Source organism: Chaetura pelagica, unplaced genomic scaffold (genome assembly GCF_000747805.2).
Source record: "Chaetura pelagica isolate M959 unplaced genomic scaffold, ChaPel_1.0 scaffold531, whole genome shotgun sequence".
In the NCBI taxonomy this organism is placed as follows: domain Eukaryota; kingdom Metazoa; phylum Chordata; class Aves; order Apodiformes; family Apodidae; genus Chaetura; species Chaetura pelagica.
Genome location: NW_009952362.1, coordinates 25303 through 43104, shown reverse-complemented (window position 1 = coordinate 43104; position 17802 = coordinate 25303). Strand labels below are relative to the sequence as shown.

The 17802-nt window shown below is 42.9% G+C and overlaps 1 protein-coding gene across 1 annotated transcript in view; it reads right to left on the bottom strand.

The window, feature by feature from the left end:
- The window catches only part of NEURL1 (neuralized E3 ubiquitin protein ligase 1), a 59853-nt gene extending 57331 nt beyond the window's left edge, over nucleotides 1-2522 (bottom strand). The window contains exons 1-2 of the mRNA XM_010007924.1: nucleotides 2429-2522; nucleotides 1707-1948 (exon numbers count right to left, since the gene is read on the bottom strand). Of these exons, the coding sequence (XP_010006226.1) occupies nucleotides 1707-1948; nucleotides 2429-2522 (336 nt within the window). The remainder of the gene's footprint in view (nucleotides 1-1706; nucleotides 1949-2428) is intronic.
- Nucleotides 2523-17802: the final 15280 nt, after the last annotated feature.

Here is a 17802-nt window from a genome sequence, read left to right as displayed (position 1 = left end):
CAGGAGCTCTGCTCAGAAATTCCTTGTGTAGAGATGGAAGATTTGCATGTGTATTCTTCACGTTATGCAACCTAAAATAAATAGTGATTAACAAGTGTGAATTTCCTGAGATAGATACATTGTTTCAGAATGAGAAAGGAATAACCCAGAACCTTTGCCTAAAACACTAAATCCACTCAGATCTTTGATGGTGTTTTCAAAAACAAAATGCTGCTTTTATCTCCTCCCAACTAATTTTTTGCAGTTGTTTGTCCACACTGCTGGCCAATGTGGAAAAAATCCCATTAAGCAACATGAAGGAGCCCTGTTGGGTTTCTAGCCTGAATGGAAGCAGCTCCAAAGGAAATTTATCAAACCTGTAGGAGGGATTTTCTACCTATGGGCCTGAGCTTGAAATCACTCTGTAATTTCAAAAGGAGTCTTATTCCTGGTTTCTTGCTCTTTTGCTGACTGTGAGGGAAGGGAAGGTTGGTGTGCTGCTGTAGGTGCCAACACTCTGGGACCTCTAGCAGTGGGCAACAGCAGGACCATTCAGACTCAGTAACTATATGCAGAAAAACCTCCTGGAAAACTCACTGTGTGTAGATGAAAGATTTGTAGGCAGATCTTTCATGTATGCCATGAAGTCTGGCAAAGATGATGACCTACTTTGTGCCAATGAAATGTACAGAATTAGCTAAGAACAGAAAAATGCAGTCCCACAAACCAGAGGGCATAAAAGCTGGAAAATATCTGTGGATGAAGTGCAAAGAGCCCCAAGCTCCTTCGAGGTGCTGAGAGCCTAAAAAAGAGCTTCATTTCCAAAGGGGACTCATTAATCCCTTCATGAGGAAGCAGCGCTCAGTGCACACAGAGGCATGCTGTCTTAGAGGAGAACTTCCCAAGCCAGCTGCAGCAGAAGGGGCACCAGCTCCATCCTCTTGGCTACCACAGACACAAAGGAGTGAAATTGGTCTCTGCCAGTGAGAAAAATGTGATGACTGCAATGTTCTCTCCTGTGACCTTAATGCTATCAGGCAACTGATTCAACAAAACAGTCAGCAGACCACCAGAAAGATCCTTTTCTTAGACAGCAACTGTGACCGCACTGACTGCTCCTTTCATCCTTCAGCAAAACACTTAGATCTTCCCTGCCAAGCACACAAGCAAGTATCTCCACTTCCAGGTCCTTTTTGCCTTTTCACCTCTTATCTGTTGGCTGTGGAGAGGGTGACTCCCACCCTCCATGAGTGGGAGTGTTCATTGCTGCCTTGTTTACAGGGAAAACAAGGCTTGGTGGGGAGCTGAATGCATTAACTAACTCCTCATGCTCCCTCAGCCTGCATGCAAAGCCTACAGGACACCTCGACTAGAGAGACATTGATCTGGCTGTCTTTGAGGCTAACCAATACAGCCCTTTTTCTTGCTGTTTTCCAAGCAATCTCAACTTAATCTCTTGCTCCTTGTCTAACACCCAGATAAGCTCTTTTGGAACATGCATTTCCCTTTTTCCTCAATTTCTACATCAGTCTGTACTGACAGCTCCAAGAACTATGATGACTGAAGCAGAAGTACCAACGAAGATCACAGATCTCTGAGGGCAAAATCTGACTACTCTGCTTTTCAAGGATGGGCTAAAGATTTAGTGCGAGAACCAAAGTCTGGTACACCCCAACACTGATTCAGAGCAGCTCCCATGGCAATAAAGGAAGATGTAATTCACTCACCTTAAGCCTGACCTGTTCATAAATAACAATGGGCCTGTTGCTGAAGGTGATGGCATTGCAGAAGCTAGCCTGGCGCTTCACTGCCTTCTGTGTTGTGTCCATGATGATCTGGGATCCTTTTGTGTGGGGATGGAAAAGCAGAGGGCTGATGGACAGAGCTCCACACTGTGGGATGGGGAGACAGTGCTTCTGCTTGTGGTGGCATCGGTGGGAGGACGCCGAAAATGACCCACCTATGGAATCTGAAAGCAGAACACAAGAAAAAGGGTTTCAAATCTGCTATGAGTATTAAGTAAAAAACATTTCCATGACAAAAAAAAAAAAAAGCAGAAGTACTTCAGAAGAGAACTATAGATCTTGAGCAACAAAAGGCCGCAAAGATTCCAAAGGCTCCCCCTCTGGACAGTCTGAAAATACAGAGCACACATGGAGAACGCAGCTCAGCACCAAAATCAGAGGCCATTTTGAGGCCACACATCAGCAGAGAATTGGTTCCAAAACTGAAGCAAAGCATGTGTGAATTTTCTGTATCAAAGCTGTCCCCTTTAGAGAAATTTTTCACTTTCAGAGGACTCTCACACAACTTGACCATCTCTCTCACTCCTCCTTTGCAACAGCAACCCCATCGATCCTTGCCTCCTTGTGTCCCATCCACCCTAAGCTCCAGCTCAGACACAAAGGTTGCTAATTTATATTCAAGCACCACTCAGCAATAACCCAACCTGGATCCTGGACCCAACCACCATCCATTCTCCTCTCTTCTCCGCCGATAGGAATCTCAGCTGAGATCCCGTTTGTCATGAAGGCATCGATCATCACGCTGTGATTACGGTGAGGAAAGCAAAAAGGGAGAAAGGCTATGAAGGAGGGAGGAGATTACATCTTTCTCTAACCAAGGCCCTACACAAAGAGGCAATGCATGATCAGCACAGTCACGACAGCAGCTTTGTTCATGAATGAATGGATGCATGAGTTCCTTTTCAGCGGGGAGCCTGCAGCAGTTCAAGCACGAAACAATTATTATACTGAACACAAGTCATCTGCTTCCTTTTCCTTGTGTGCACATACACACTACATTATGCACATATGTTGGGGAGGAGATACTTGTAGATTTGGAAACAGAGTATCAACAGAATAAAGGATTATTTCATTATAGACTCAGGGATGCAACAAAAGCAAATATGACCTTCACAATGTGCCAGTTTGTGCTGTGAAGATGCATGACTAAACAGTATGGTTAGAAAATCTATTCCCCAAACACATAAGCTACAGAAACTAATTATATACTTTCTTCGTGCAAACTAATTGCTGAAAGTTATGTCTTTATATAGCTACTGTCAAATAAAGCTTACCCCTCTAATACAATTCCTGGCTTTGTAATAAAAAGCCTGGACCCTTTTCCTTGTAGCCTTTGGGGTAGTTTTAGCTTGTAGCTACATAAAGTTGTAATGGCACATCAGAATTTAAAATCCTGATTTCTCATAAGAACATTTTAATTCAACTTAAGCATCAGTCACTCCAGCCTTCTCCTCTCATCTCCTCACTGATTTTTTTTCCTCCCAGCAACAGTGCTATCCCTTCGGCACAGAGCAGCAAGGCCAGGCTAACAGGATGTTAAAATGGCTTTAAGGGAGAGATTAACCAACTGGGAGTTATTTGATGCTAAAAATTATGTGGAATATAAGTCATCTGCTTTCTCCTATTCCTCACTCATGGAGGAGGAGAAATAAGGTGCAGAGCACCAAGAAAAGTAAGGGTTCACCTGAGCAAGCAGGTGGAGGAGAAGGAGAGAGAAACCTTCAGGACAAACAGACTGCATGGAAGGGGCACCTTGACATGGGGATGGTCAGGATGCAGCAGCTCACACAAGCTGGACCTCTTCCCTTTGGGCACACTGCTGACCCAGGCAGTGCACCCACCCTCTCCTCCCAGCTCCTCTAATATCCACAGGTGGATAATGCCAATGGGGAGGAGACCCCCTTCTCACTCCCAAATGCTCTTATACAGCAATGACTCCTACATGATGAACACAGTCAGTTAAGAGCCTGAAAAGGTCTTTATTTTTTTAAATTGCAACTATTTAATAATAGGGCTTTGCACATTACAAAGGCTTGGAGAAGTCACAAACCAATGGGCCAAATACAAAGGCCTTTGCTGTCTTTTCAGGGCAGCATGACCACTGCAAAAGGAGGAGACACCACGCAACTTCAGATGGCAATACAAGCACCTAAGACTGGACTTAAACAAGGGAAGGGACACTTTAGAAACACAAACTGGTGAGACACATCACTGTTCTTACTTGGCTGGCTAAAAAGAAAATAAATAATCTACTGAAATTTGTCTTCATACCGGACTTGACCTGGACTCCAGCCTTCTCCCATGCCTTTGTTTAAACTATGACATATTTTTACATCCGTAGCCTTTGCTACCAGCAATACTAGCACAATACAGCTGGAGCCCTTGCAGTAGCTATCAATCTTTTTTTTTCCTTACGTGAAAGAACTGAATCAAACTCACAAACCCAGAGTTTCAGTTGGCAAAATAAGCAAAAGTCCCCCTGACTTCACAGCAAACAAGCAAGACTCCTTAACTGAGAGTCTGCCCCAGACTCCTCTCCCACAACCCGACTTATCAGACACCTACAAAGGCAAAGTGAAGTAATTGCTTGAAATAAAAAGTGCAAATATGTATTCAAAAGAAGGCCAAAATCTGAGAGCGTGTTCAAGGCCACAACACATTTCTCATTCCACAACTTAACACAACCTTCCCCTGACAAACAGGAGCTGTATCTTCTTGCCAGGACTATGCAAACTGGCATCTTGTGACTGAAGTCACAAGAGTAAAATCACGGCCTGTCTGAAAACAGCCTCTGCATATAAGGGCCGTGAATCTAGAGGAGCACCAGGGAACCCCGTACAGTTTTCTAGGCTTCATGTTGGGGGGCACAAAGAACAGCATCTGCTCATTCTTATGGCTTTAAATATTGGATGGACTTCAATTCATGCCCTGCAATAGGTGCTGCTCGAACCATTTCATTCCATACTGCATGTGAACCCAGAACACAGCCTGCCAGTATTACCATGAGCCCTGCTGAGACAGCAGCAGAAGTGGCAACATAACACTTGCTCCCCTGAGCCACAAGCACATGGGACAGACCTTCTGAAACCTTTAGTAAGCCAAGGTGAAGGATACATTACACGAACCACAACATGAACCACCCTGCCTTCAGGTGTCCAAGGCATCCTTGTCAGAGCCCCATTTGAGAAAGCAGAATATTGCCCCAAATAATATTGCAGAATATTGGCACACTTCTCGCTCCCCGTGTCCCTGGTCTCCTGGATCTCAAGGCCTGAGCAACCTCCCCACACTATATAAAAGGCAGCCATGGATGTTCTCAGCTCAGCAAAATGCATCCCAAAGCCTGTTAGGGGTTTTCACCAGAAGCATTCATGCTCTGCAAGCATAATCTGAAAGGCTTGGTATTTCTTAAATGCTACAATACATGACTGGATTTAATTTTTTAAAAAATACGTTTTTCCAGTTGAAAAAATCTTGATAGGCACTTCTCAGAATACTGTCAAAATTAATTTCAGACTGAAAACCAAGGTATTTAAGATAAACTTCTATGAGCATGTGAAATAAGTGGCATTCAGAATTGAAAGAAAGAGAAAAGAAGACTTCAAAACAGAGCCCAGGGACTGACAGACAGGGGGAATGATAAATCCCTGTCCACCTGGGTGGTTAGAGAGGAAAGGTCTGTGTGTCAGAGGTGGCCCTGAAAGAGCACCTGCACAGCCTTCCCAAACTGGATGATTACAAGGAACACAGAGAGAAAAACAACAACTATGAGGTGAATGCTCATAAGCTTTACTGATTTTTTGAGGTGTTCCCATTATGGCAGTGAAATAGTGTAACTAGTTACACTGAATCTTCACATGTGCTAATACAGTTTAACAGGAGAAAAACCACAATTAATTTGCTGTGGCAGGCTTTGTAAACAGATTCCAAAAAGCACACTTCAAGGTACAGTTTACTAAAAATAAATTAGCTTAACACCAGTGGAAACTGAAAAGGGGTTGCAAACCTCGTTTTGTCACATGCAGCCAGACCCAGAGCATGTGCACAGAAGAGAGGGAACCATAAATTAATGCAAATTAAAAGCAAGGGTTTCTCCACTGCCTTTAAAAACACACTTGCTGTTCTTGAAGGAATAAGCAATCTCGTATCTCTGGTCTATATCCAACTCTCCCTGTGCTTGTTAGGATGATGCCTATCGGGTTGCTTTCACCTCGGTGAACTACTCAACTTGGCATTACAAGATGACCAGGAAACAAAGCTTTGGTCTTCCACAAAGACAAGACTATAGCTTTGCAGGCATTGGGGCTGGAGCATTAAATCCAGAACGTCTGAAATTATGGAGCATCTTGGGTTAAACTTTACGAATTAGGGACATATCTACAAGGTGGATCTGAGCCAGGAGGTCAGATCTAGCACTCTCATCCAAGACTCCAAAACAAGTCAAAGCTAAAACATAACTTATTTTCATCTGCGCTATTTTAGCAGTGATGAGATGTATCAAAAGAGTAGGTTTGCACATAGTGTAAGATTTTCCATTTAAATTGCAAACTACAAGACAAGAGGCAGGTGCAGACAGACCACAGGCACATGAAAGGAGATAACACCACTCAGGATCGAGTTTGGAGTTGTACTTTTTTTTTTTTTTAGGCCAAAAAGCAAAGCTCTGTTTAAAGTAACAGATCTGAAAGACAACTAGGATGATTTTACAGTCTTTTGTAAGAAGGCTCCCCAGTATAAAAGGTGGGCAATAGGGGCTGGAGTTGATTGCAAGATGATCCACAATGGATCCAGCTTTCAGACCTGACTGACGGGGGATAGGGAAGTGCCTAGTTTGTGAGGAGTCTTCCAAGTGAAAAAGCTGATTTTTAAATTTCATAGAGAAAAATAAAACTAGTAAAAAAGAGAGGCAAAAAGTGTCAAGAAGGACAAACAGCAGGAAAACAGGTACTACAGGAGAAATTTGGAATAAATACAAGTGTGGCAAGACTTTGTCAATGGCAGAGGAGAGAAGACTGAGGCTTGCAGAAAGAAAAAGAAAGGCTGTAATCTGAAGATGAAACAGATGCAGGCATAATGTGCAGGACTCACTGATGTGTTTTAGCTGATTTAAGAGATTTAGGAGACTGTGGTTTCCTCTGCCTCTCTGCTCAGCCAGGATGTGCATCTGCCCTCCACCACATGCAAGGCAGTAGCTGAGGAGCAGAGATGTGCCCTCTTCTACCGTCACTCCTCATGTGGAGACAACAACCTCTGCAGCAGTGCCAGGCTGCTACTTGGGTGTGGGGCTTTTTCAGCAACATCAGCTGAAACCCTCAACGTACAAGTTCCTGGGTACAACTCAGATGTGAGTCTTTACAAAGGCTTGCTTGAAGACCATGCTGAGGCTATGAGAATTCGTAAGAGCCAGGAGGGTGGCAAGTTTTATAATGGTTGAAAAAAAGAAGGTAGAAGAGCTGAGGAGTGACAGGAGAGTAAGAGCTCTGCTTCAGTTCTCTTAAGCCTGAGTTGTCTGCAATAAAACAACAACAACAAACTCAGAGCAAAAATGTAGGGTGGCCAAAAGAGACTTAAGTACTGCGGAGAAGAGATAAATCTGTTAATTGCTTGTAGGAAGGATATGGCTGAACTAATGCTTGTGGTTGAAATTACCCAGAGAGGGATGAGAAGATGCTCCTGGGCAGAGCCTAGAGGACCCTTGACCAGATGTGGGAAGGAAGATAAGTAAGACCCACAAAATGCAGGAGAGGAAGGAAGAGAAGACAGCAGGCAGGACTGAGCTGGGGAGGCAAACCCTCACACACACCATCTCCAGGAGAAACAATCCAGCTGACAGCACAGCTAGCTCTTAAAAATACTAAACACCATGAAAGTGGCTGTTTATGTCCTTTTTGTGAAGAAAGGATGTTACCAGAAGAGAGGTGTGTGAAAATATATTTCTGTATTTTTTAACATTTTATATATATATATACGCACACAAGACTGTCTTAAAGAAACCCCTTCCCCTTATAAATTAATTTTTTAACTTAACAACCTCAGTAATGATGCTGTGTGATCATTAACCTTCCCCTGGTCTCTAATTAGACACTGTTTACTCAGTGTCTCAGTCGTTTGCAGTAGTTCAGTCACCAAGGTGACACCACGGAGGGCAGCTGCGAGACCTCCAGCGCTGCTCCTCTCTCTGCAGTGCAGCCCACCCTTTGCAGGTCCCTCCTAAACCCCCTCCCCATGCAAATCCCCCTGAGCCCCTGTGGACCATAAGTCCACTAAGCACATAAGAACAGCAAGAGCATAAGTAAGCAGCCATATGCTCCCTTCTGCTGTGTAAGGAGAGGGGGGGAGCAGCCCCCTGGAAAGACCACTGGGCAGCATGAATTGCCTTGGGAGCTGCATTCCCCAGGGTCCAGCCAAGTCCATGGAAAGGAGACTGAGATCCCTCCATCAGCAGCAGCCACTTCTGCCCACACTATCTCCCAGCAGCTCCTCTGGTCCACACCATAAGCAACTTGCATGGGCCCTATAATTATTTATTTGTGAGAGCAGGAAGGCATTTCTGACCTTATTCTCTTTGCATCTTGCAAATTGTTTATTATTATTACTAAGGCACCATAAGTTAAATGTTGTGAGTAGAAAATGAGAAGATAAAAGTAAAAAATGGTGCTCTGGAAGAATCCAAGATCTTCTTGATCTAGAGTGGTTTTGTGCTCTGATCAGGTCAGGTCTGTCAGCAGTCTAATGAGAGATGTAAAAACATATTTATGTCTCATAGCAAAGAAAGCAAGATTAAGCCCAGTTGAGTTCAAGATTTAGGGATGTTTTAAAAATTCTGTTTATCCTTCTCTTGCAGATATGAGGTTTAAAAATCTTCTCCTTTGCTAAAATTTGATGTTTCAAGAGGAGGAGGAACAACCTGCCCAAGGTGATGGCTGACCTACCCGTGCTGCAGATGGTGGAACAGGGAAGAAAAAAACCCAAAACTTTCCATTCTACCTCCTCTTGATAACCCTTATCTTCTCAAAGACAAGGCACACTGTTGGCCATAAGATTATGTATACTTTGTAAAACAAGTTCTCTTTTCTTAGCTACCCCACTGCATTAATGAACCAGTTACCTGTCCTAGCTCCTTTTCCAGGAACCATCAACCTGGGACAGCCCCATGGACTCTCCCACATACCATAATTCCATTTACTCATCATCTTAGCATAGATCTGAACTATGCAAAGAACATTTTACACCTGTATTAGCATTACAGAGTTCCTCCTAATTGATAATCATGTAAACTAAGCCTAAAAAGATGCAGTAGACATTTAACTAAGAGAAGTGCTGCTGAGATCAGAGGCAATAGCACTCCCACTCCTCTCTCTAATCTTGTATGAGCGCGCAGAGATGGCAAGTTCAGGGTCTGCTCTCACCTGCTCCTGCTGTGGGTCTGCCAGGAAGCCAAATGGTGGGTCCACAGGTCCTCTCCCCAGTTAGCATGTCCTCTTACCCCTGCCAGAGGCAGACACCTGGGCTAGACATGTCCCAAGGTACAAGTACAAACCTTGCATTGATTTTGAAGAAAGCCTCATCCTCACAAGCCTGGAGTTGCCACCCAAGTGCTAACTGCACTCTGCCTCTCCCTGCCCCTCCTACCACCCCAGGCACAGCTGTGAGGAACAGCTAAACTGCTGCCCAGAGTAGCTGTGCTTCACTCCACAGCCCACAGACTGCAGAGCAGCCACACTCAGAGGGTTCATGACAGTTCACACTGGAGAAAAGTAGCTACACAAAAGCAGAGCCCAACTGCAAATATTTTATGGCCATGTAATATTTCCATGCACTACAAATCAATGTAAAAGATGTTTTCTTCAAGGGGCCTCATATAGACTGTGTTTTTAAAATGCATTCTCTCTGCTAAATATAAATCAGTAAGAGTTTTTGTTCTTCCAAAAGATTAACTAGCCTCAGTATTTTGGGATCTAATTCTGGAATACTTGTAGATGTGCCAGCATTCTCTTCCAATTTAAATACAGTTTAATGGAAAGTCTATCCTGGGCACATTTTCCATGTACGGTGTAATAGCTTAGAAGCCTGAATATTGAGAGTTCACCAGAAGCAGAGTAACCTGTCAGTGTTAAACTAGATGTATTTGTCAGGACAAGGAGGAAAGGTAGGGGAGAGCAGGAAAAAAGCAAATGTAAGAGAGATAGAGATAAGCAAATGGACCTGTAGAACCAAAACCCAAGAGATGATAGAAAATGGTAAAACCTACCCACAAAGCCACCCAAAGAAAACTCAAGTCCAAGAAGCTGCTGTCCGTAATTCAAGCCCTTGAATTAGCTTTGAATCATACCTATGTTAAATAAAAGATGTGCCTCTGGACTCAAGATGCTGAATTGGGCCCACAACAAGCTACTCACACTGCACATTTACAATATAATGAAATAAATTAGGATGCTGTTCTTCATACTCACTCTATCACCAGTGGAAAGAGATAAGGTCTTAAGAGGGTAACAAAGAGAATCTTATCTGGATCATCCACTGGAGAACACTCTCCCACTGCTCTACTGTTCATCCCAGTGTGTGAGACTACACAGGGATGCAGAACACAGTGACAAAAAAAATCTTCTGTTGTTTCTGACCTCCACTGTCCTAAGTGTCTTGTTTAGCACAGCTCCCTAATCAGAGACCCCTTATCACTGAGAAAGACAAAAGTTCCAGGCTGGAGGCACAATCCTACTTTGCTGTCTCCAAGAATTTTGCCTCTGCATAGTTCCTCTGGAATAAGGCAAATGAACAGTAGACCTTTGAATAGCACTGGCTGACCAGTACAGAGCAAAAAGAGGGAATAATCTCTGCAGAAACAGCATTTGGAGGAAGGTGTAGGGATGCTGGTCTCATACTCAAAGCTCCAGAGCAGAGAACAAAGACTGATAGGGAGATGCTTCTAGAAAGAGCCTGGAAAACACTCCAAGACAGTGAAAGCTTCATTCCTCTCACAGCAAACTCCAGAGTTGCACAAACTGAAATATCCCTGAGATCATAGCAATTTAACCCTCAAATACCATCAGTTCCTCAAAGTCACAGTTTCGTGACCAGAACGCTGGGTGAGCTTGGATCACAGCAAACAGCAAAGAGCTCTTTCCTCAAGAGCTCCTGGGCCCAGCCATGCTGGAGACTCAGCATCCACATATACCTTGTGCCTTCCCAAATCCCCATCCCTGCACAGCACAGAAATGCCCAGCACAGCTCTTCTGTGCTCCTGCTTTACAGAGCCTGTAAGGCATAATATTGCTTTCAAATCAGACACATTGTTGAAACTTTGGACCACAGTTGTGAAATCTTCAGTGACTTTGTTGTCTCTTCTACATTTTGCTGCTTGATTTTATAAGCAAATTTTATGTGTGTATGCCCTCACTTTAATTTAGCATCTGGATGGGTCAGAATATTTATCCTAGAGCCTGTTCTACTTCCTCTTACTCAGCTGGACAGTGTAGATTCTGTTTGTCATTCACTACCACATACCATGAAGTTTTAAGCTGTAATACCATTTCTAAAGAGTCTCAGGAAGCAGTTTTTCTTCTACCATACATGACATTTATACTTGGAATGTGCCTTTTTTCCTAATATAAATCATCAATTTATAGTCACTTTGAGGTACTATACAGTTGGGTCATTTCATGTGTAGTCTGTTTAAAAATGTTCATTTCACAGTCTTTGTCCTGAAGTTCCCCACTGTTATTCTTTGCAGGATCTCTTGAGAGCATGCCTGCCAGAAGCAGCTCTGCACCCCATATGTATTTAAAGCTTATCAAGTAACTCTGAGGTGCTGTGACTATTTTTCTGGAGCCCAAGCAGGGCGTTCCCTCCATCAGTGGTTCCAGGTGCCTGGCAGCAGACTGGTAGCTGCAGATACTCTGAGCCAGTACAACTTCTCTATGTGTTTTTTATCTGCTTTAATTTATTGCTGATCAATTGAAAATTCCCTTTTTCAGCACTGCTGGCTTTGTTGTTAGTACAGTCTCCAGATTAATTCCAACTGTACCAGTTACCCAAATATCAAATATGTTCGTTCAATATAAAGCCCGAAAGTAACTGTGAAGGGAAGCACTTTAAACATACATCTGCTGAGGGACACTTGGCTCATTGCTTTGTGAAACAGGATCATAGGAGCCAAGTACTTTCCTTGAATTCCTCCTCCACTGTTTCTCTATTCAAAATCCTTCTTTCCCCTCTCCCACCTCTCCCTCATAGAACACAGGATTTTCCCCTCTGCTTGCTTTACCATCCCTTCCTCTCGAAAGCATCTTCCTCTGCCTCCCTTGCCACAAGTATTAGTTCCTCAGCCACTTCCCTCTCTCAAGACTTCCACTTCCTTCACAGACATGCTTTGAATCTTCTAATAAAAAAAAAATAAAAATAATAATTAAATAATAATTATTTTTTTTTAAAACTGCTGGCTTTGTTGTTAGTACAGTCTCCAGATTAATTCCAACTGTACCAGTTACCCAAATATCAAATATGTTCGTTCAATATAAAGCCCGAAAGTAACTGTGAAGGGAAGCACTTTAAACATACATCTGCTGAGGGACACTTGGCTCATTGCTTTGTGAAACAGGATCATAGGAGCCAAGTACTTTCCTTGAATTCCTCCTCCACTGTTTCTCTATTCAAAATCCTTCTTTCCCCTCTCCCACCTCTCCCTCATAGAACACAGGATTTTCCCCTCTGCTTGCTTTACCATCCCTTCCTCTCGAAAGCATCTTCCTCTCCCTCCCTTGCCACAAGTATTAGTTCCTCAGCCACTTCCCTCTCTCAAGACTTCCACTTCCTTCACAGACATGCTTTGAATCTTCTAATAAAAAAAAAATAAAAATAATAATTAAATAATAATTATTTTTTTTTAAAGCAACGAAAAATATCCCACACAAAGCCATCACCCCTCTTCTGAAACCAAAGCTCCTCAATCTCATAAGGTTATAATGAGATGGATTTATTTTAGTAGCACCCACTAGTTAATCTGTAATATACTCCTACAATAGGTTTTTTTCAGAGGCATTGCTGGGATGAAAGCACAGCAGCTCCATGCCTGACTCCCCCCATCAAGCTGCTAAACCTCCAGCCAACCTGGCAAAGCTGGCACGAGAGCACAGGACTAAAGCTGCCAGACCAGTTGAAGGCACAAGCCCTGCTCTCCAACATTTTCTTGCTGCACAAATAGAATTTATAACCAAGAACTTTTGTCCAGACAAGTCTCCAACAGTACTAAAAGTGTTAACCACTACACAATTAAATCATTATTTTTCTCCAGGCAAATAATTTAAGTACTGCTGAGGCAAAACCAGGAGAAAGGGCAACATTTCTCCCTTTACACAAGAATTTGGCCATCCACACGTGCATTCCTTCATCCTTCATCAATCTGCACTTTCTGTACCATAGTCAGAAGTGGAATCTAAATTACTGACTCCCCAGCTTTTGTCTGGCTCTGCAGCACATTGCTTGCACCAGTTTAAACACCCTCTACCAGTAATTAGCCCTGTTTCTTTTGGAGATCAGCATCTGAGCCTGGACCATTGAATTAAAACATGAAACTTCAATATCCAGTCAGGGCATAAAGTTACAGTTTCTTTTAACATAAACATCATCCCTTGCACTTATTTCAAAGAGAAAGCATGAATACTATTCCATCATCCTTCCTAGCAATTCCCATGCCAGAATCATGATTACTTAACATTTTCCTATAAATAGCTGCTGGAATAGTCCATACTGGAGCTTGTTTTCCTCAGCACCTGCTACAAGTCAGCCACTAAACAACCAAGAGTGTTGAATCCTTACTGCATAGGACAGGAGCACTTAGAGATCTTTTATTTCTTTAAAAGTGATCCTACCTGCTAGTCACCCCCTCACACTGAATCTCACAAAGACAGAAGAAGAGATAGGTCTTGCCCCAAACTGTTTGCAGTCTCCATGTAAGAAAAGAAACAGCAAATAAATGGGAGTAAGAGGAAGATAACTGATAACTTTGTAAATAATAGTATGTTTTAAACAAAGTTCAGTAATTTGAATTAATCTCTCAGGCCATGTGCTGTTCAATACACATGGCCAATGCAATTTGTACCAGAGGACAGGGAGGGTGACACCACACCTTTCTGTAACCATAGCAACGCAGTCCTCTGATTTGCTTAGGCAAAAATACACGTAGAACTAGTAGCTCAAAGCCATTTCATTACAAGCCCTCACAGAACTCCCATAAAGTTTCATGGTTATTTTCTTATGACATGGGTAATGGAGTCAACCTCAGAAGTCATTCTGTAGATGAGGCTACTCCAATACTTCTTGTAAGAGGGTGACAAGGAAGCTTTGCCCCCCGACTGCTTGGAAATTGTGTTAACATCAATGTGTGCAAGCTACGTAGAAAAAAACTTTCCAATGAATAAGTCTTCATGAATTTTATATCCTGCAGAGTTACTCACATGACCTTTCCCAACTCAGATGTACAGTCACCATTTAATGAAGTTGGGTAATGCAGAGCAGGTGACCTGGGAGAAATGTCATAAAGATAAAAGATGAATGTATTTCCAAACAGCTAAAGAAAGAGAAGTGTTGGAAAAGCAAGCCAGCTTGGAATAGGAACAAAACATTGTTTTAAAACTCATGCAAAAGGACACTTTTGCATGTTGGGGTATTGATAAGAGTGGAAAGAGGAAGAAATGTGATGTCATGAGATCCAGAGCATTGTTACTGATGCAGCCACATTCACGATGTGACTGCCTTGAAGATCATGTGCTAATAGGAAGCAAGCCTGAGGGGCTCAGGAGGCTTTATTCTCTTGGTGGAAAGACATCTACACTATTTCAGAAGAGCAAGAGGAAATTAAGTGTGGAAAATCCTTTAGTCTTTGTCCAACTAAGGGGCATTTCTTCTGATAACAAAGATCAGTGCATTGTTTGGGTTTTTTTAGTATATAAGTGCACCTATTTCTCTAAGCCACAGTTCTAAATTATAATTAAATAAGAACCACACTGCATCCCTGACAGATGCTCCTTCCTGCCAGCACAGAGATGCAGCTGTTAAACTGGAGTCTGCAAATCCAGACCTCTAGGCCATGAAGCATTTCCCTGATTAGTTTTCTGCACCCAAAAGCAGATCTCACTGCATAATCTGAAAAAACTGCTGTAAATACAGTACACAGAGCAAAACCACAAAATACTTCTCATCAAAGTGAATTTGCACAAATCCAAAGCTACTATTGATCTTTATTTTCTTTCCCTCTTGACAGTGCACTGAAAAGTCACTTCTCTGGAGTACTTCAGTTATTTCAGGTAACTTGCCCCTGTTCACACTTTACAGCTACCCACACAATACTACACACAATCTTCTCTCACATCAACTGAGCCAGCAGTACCAGGCACATATGTGTCATAAAACTACTGCTTCTGAAACACACTAAAGATAAAATGGATAAAGCCTGACCACGAGGGTTCAAGCAGAGTTCCCAAATCCCAGGATTAAGAGCAGATGGGAAGTGTGTATTGTCACATATATAGCCAATGAATCTCAAAAGATTCCACTTATCACGTGCTAAAGAACTACTCATTCTCCTTCAAGCAATTGCCTGCACACTGGCCAGTCTGGAACTGCAATCAGCTTGGGATGAGGCAGGACCAGGAGATCCCAGCAAGCAGCTTTGCTGTATGAGGGTAGCAGAAAGGTCTCTGAAACTGTGGGATAACTCACAGGCAGGTGAAGAGAGCTCAGGTAGTCACTTTACAAATAATGGGATAAAAATATCTTCTAGTAAAATGACTGAGGTTACCAGATCTCTGGTGAAGAGCACTGTAAGAACAGCAGTCATCTCTTGCAAACACCCTGAGTCACTTTAGCACTTTTTCAAACTTATTTGTAGAACATTTGAAGGTTATTTCCCTGCATTTTATCCTTTCTACCATGGAAACAGATAGCCAGAATGTTTTATCCTTTTTATGATAAATGCCATTGCACATCTGCCTACAAAAGATGCAAGGAGCTGTAATCACTGCATCTCCATTTCAGGAATTAATTTCTAACAAGATACAAAATTTTCCACTGCATCCCTAAACCTGACTGCTAGAAGCCATGCACAGAACAGCATAGGTGAAGGAGAGTAAAATCATGTTACAGTCAGTAACCATCCAAAATCCAAGAAATGAGATACAGAGACAACGACCCTTGCTCAAGCAAGAGAGCCTTGGGCTGGAGAGAAAGGAGACATCTTGTCCAGGAGCTTTGTCACAGCCACGCCACTAGATTAAGATCTCTTCAATCAACTTTGCAAAGAGATTAAGAGTACTTCTACCATGCTGCAGCTCCATGTGAGACTGGACCAGCACCCATCAGGATTCCTGAACTTGCATTCCCTCAAAATACAGAGCTTCACTCAGAATCAGAAAACAAGAAGGCAGAAGGAGAGATGAGCTCCTTCCCTTTGAAGATGAAAAATCAGAGGGTGACATTGAACTAGTTTGGGATAACCAGGAAATAAATTGAGCAATTTTCCTTTTGCAAGTTGCATGAAATTCACAGCATCAATAATGCCTTTGTAAAAGGAATTAGATCCTTAAGGCTCTATTTTATATTTAATAATCTGATTCTATTTGGTGTGCACAGACAGAAGTAATTTTGATCTTGGATGCTTCAGCATATTGTAGGGACCCACATATTTCCATCTTCCAGAGAGACTTTTTTCTTTTAACTTTTTCCTAAATCTCAGTCTCTTTGCAAGCTGCTGTTTTTTCATCTTTGAAAAAATACCAATTCTTAACATTTTTCTGTCTCCAGTCAGTCTCCCAACAGCCCTAGAGAAAAGTAAAGTTTTATTTAAAGTACTTTTAGTTGAGTCAGTGAATATTAGAGATCAGAGCTGGAGTTGAAGCTTCCAAAAATCTCCCCCCAAAAGCCCTTTCCCCTCTCCTTGCTCCTCCCAAAACCCAAAGCCAATGAAACATTTCTTCCTGTCTTTCTCCTGACCAAAAACTGTGCAGCAGAAACTGAAATCCAGGATTTACTTCATTCCAAAACCATATCCCCAAAACCTTGCCAACACGCTGCCATTTGGCCAGTTTTCCAACGTTTCGCTTCTCCAAATGAGAAAAAGTAAAATTGTGGAGACATTTTCCTTCAGCAAAAGGAAATCTTCTTTACTGGAAAGCAGCAACCAACCCACCCGCCCCATCGTGTCTGCGCCAGGGCTGCCAGCAACGCCCCATCAACTGCGGCGCTTCCGCTGCCGGCGTTTTAAGCTGCAGTTTGTCAAGTGATGTTAATTATTTGGGAGGTCTCTGCTCCTAGAAACATAAACATTTATTTTGATACTGATCGCATTTTTCTTTTCCGTGTGGTGCTTCCAGAAGAGGCTGAAATTAAAGTGGCTTTTACATGTGCCACGGTGTGGGTTATGGCTCAGCTCCCCCTCTGGGTGTGCAGGCGGTGGGCAGCATCACACCGCAGCTCTGCACAGCACCATCCCCATCCTTGCTTTGCAGGTGGAAACCTCATCTCCACAGGCTGGAGAGCTCTCCCAGGCTCAAACCCATCCACTCTCATTGAGGCTATGCAGCTTCCCCGTGGCTGGTAACACACGTTTGGGACTTGCAGTACCCTGAGGATCTCTTGAACTTCATAAAACAAGCAAAGGTCTCGGTTGCTAGGAAGCACCGCAGGGAACAGCAGCAGAATAGGCTCTAGCAGGAGTCTGAGTCAAAGAAACAACCTTCAGACCTGCCAAGATGCAACTTGAACACAGGCACATTTCCTTCACACCACCTCCTGGTTCAATGGGCACTGCTTTTGTGGTTGCAGCCTGGATGTCTGAGCTCTGCTTAAGCCAGGCCACAAGTCTCACTGTTCCTTGAAAAACACATTTTCAGACCTGCCCTGGTACCTCACAGCAAGTCCTGTTTTAACTGACAAGTCTATTGGCCAAGAATTTCCACTGTGGTATCCACACAGTGCCACGTGGCTGCACAGCAAGGTCTGTCACAGGGAAAATATGGCAGTGTCA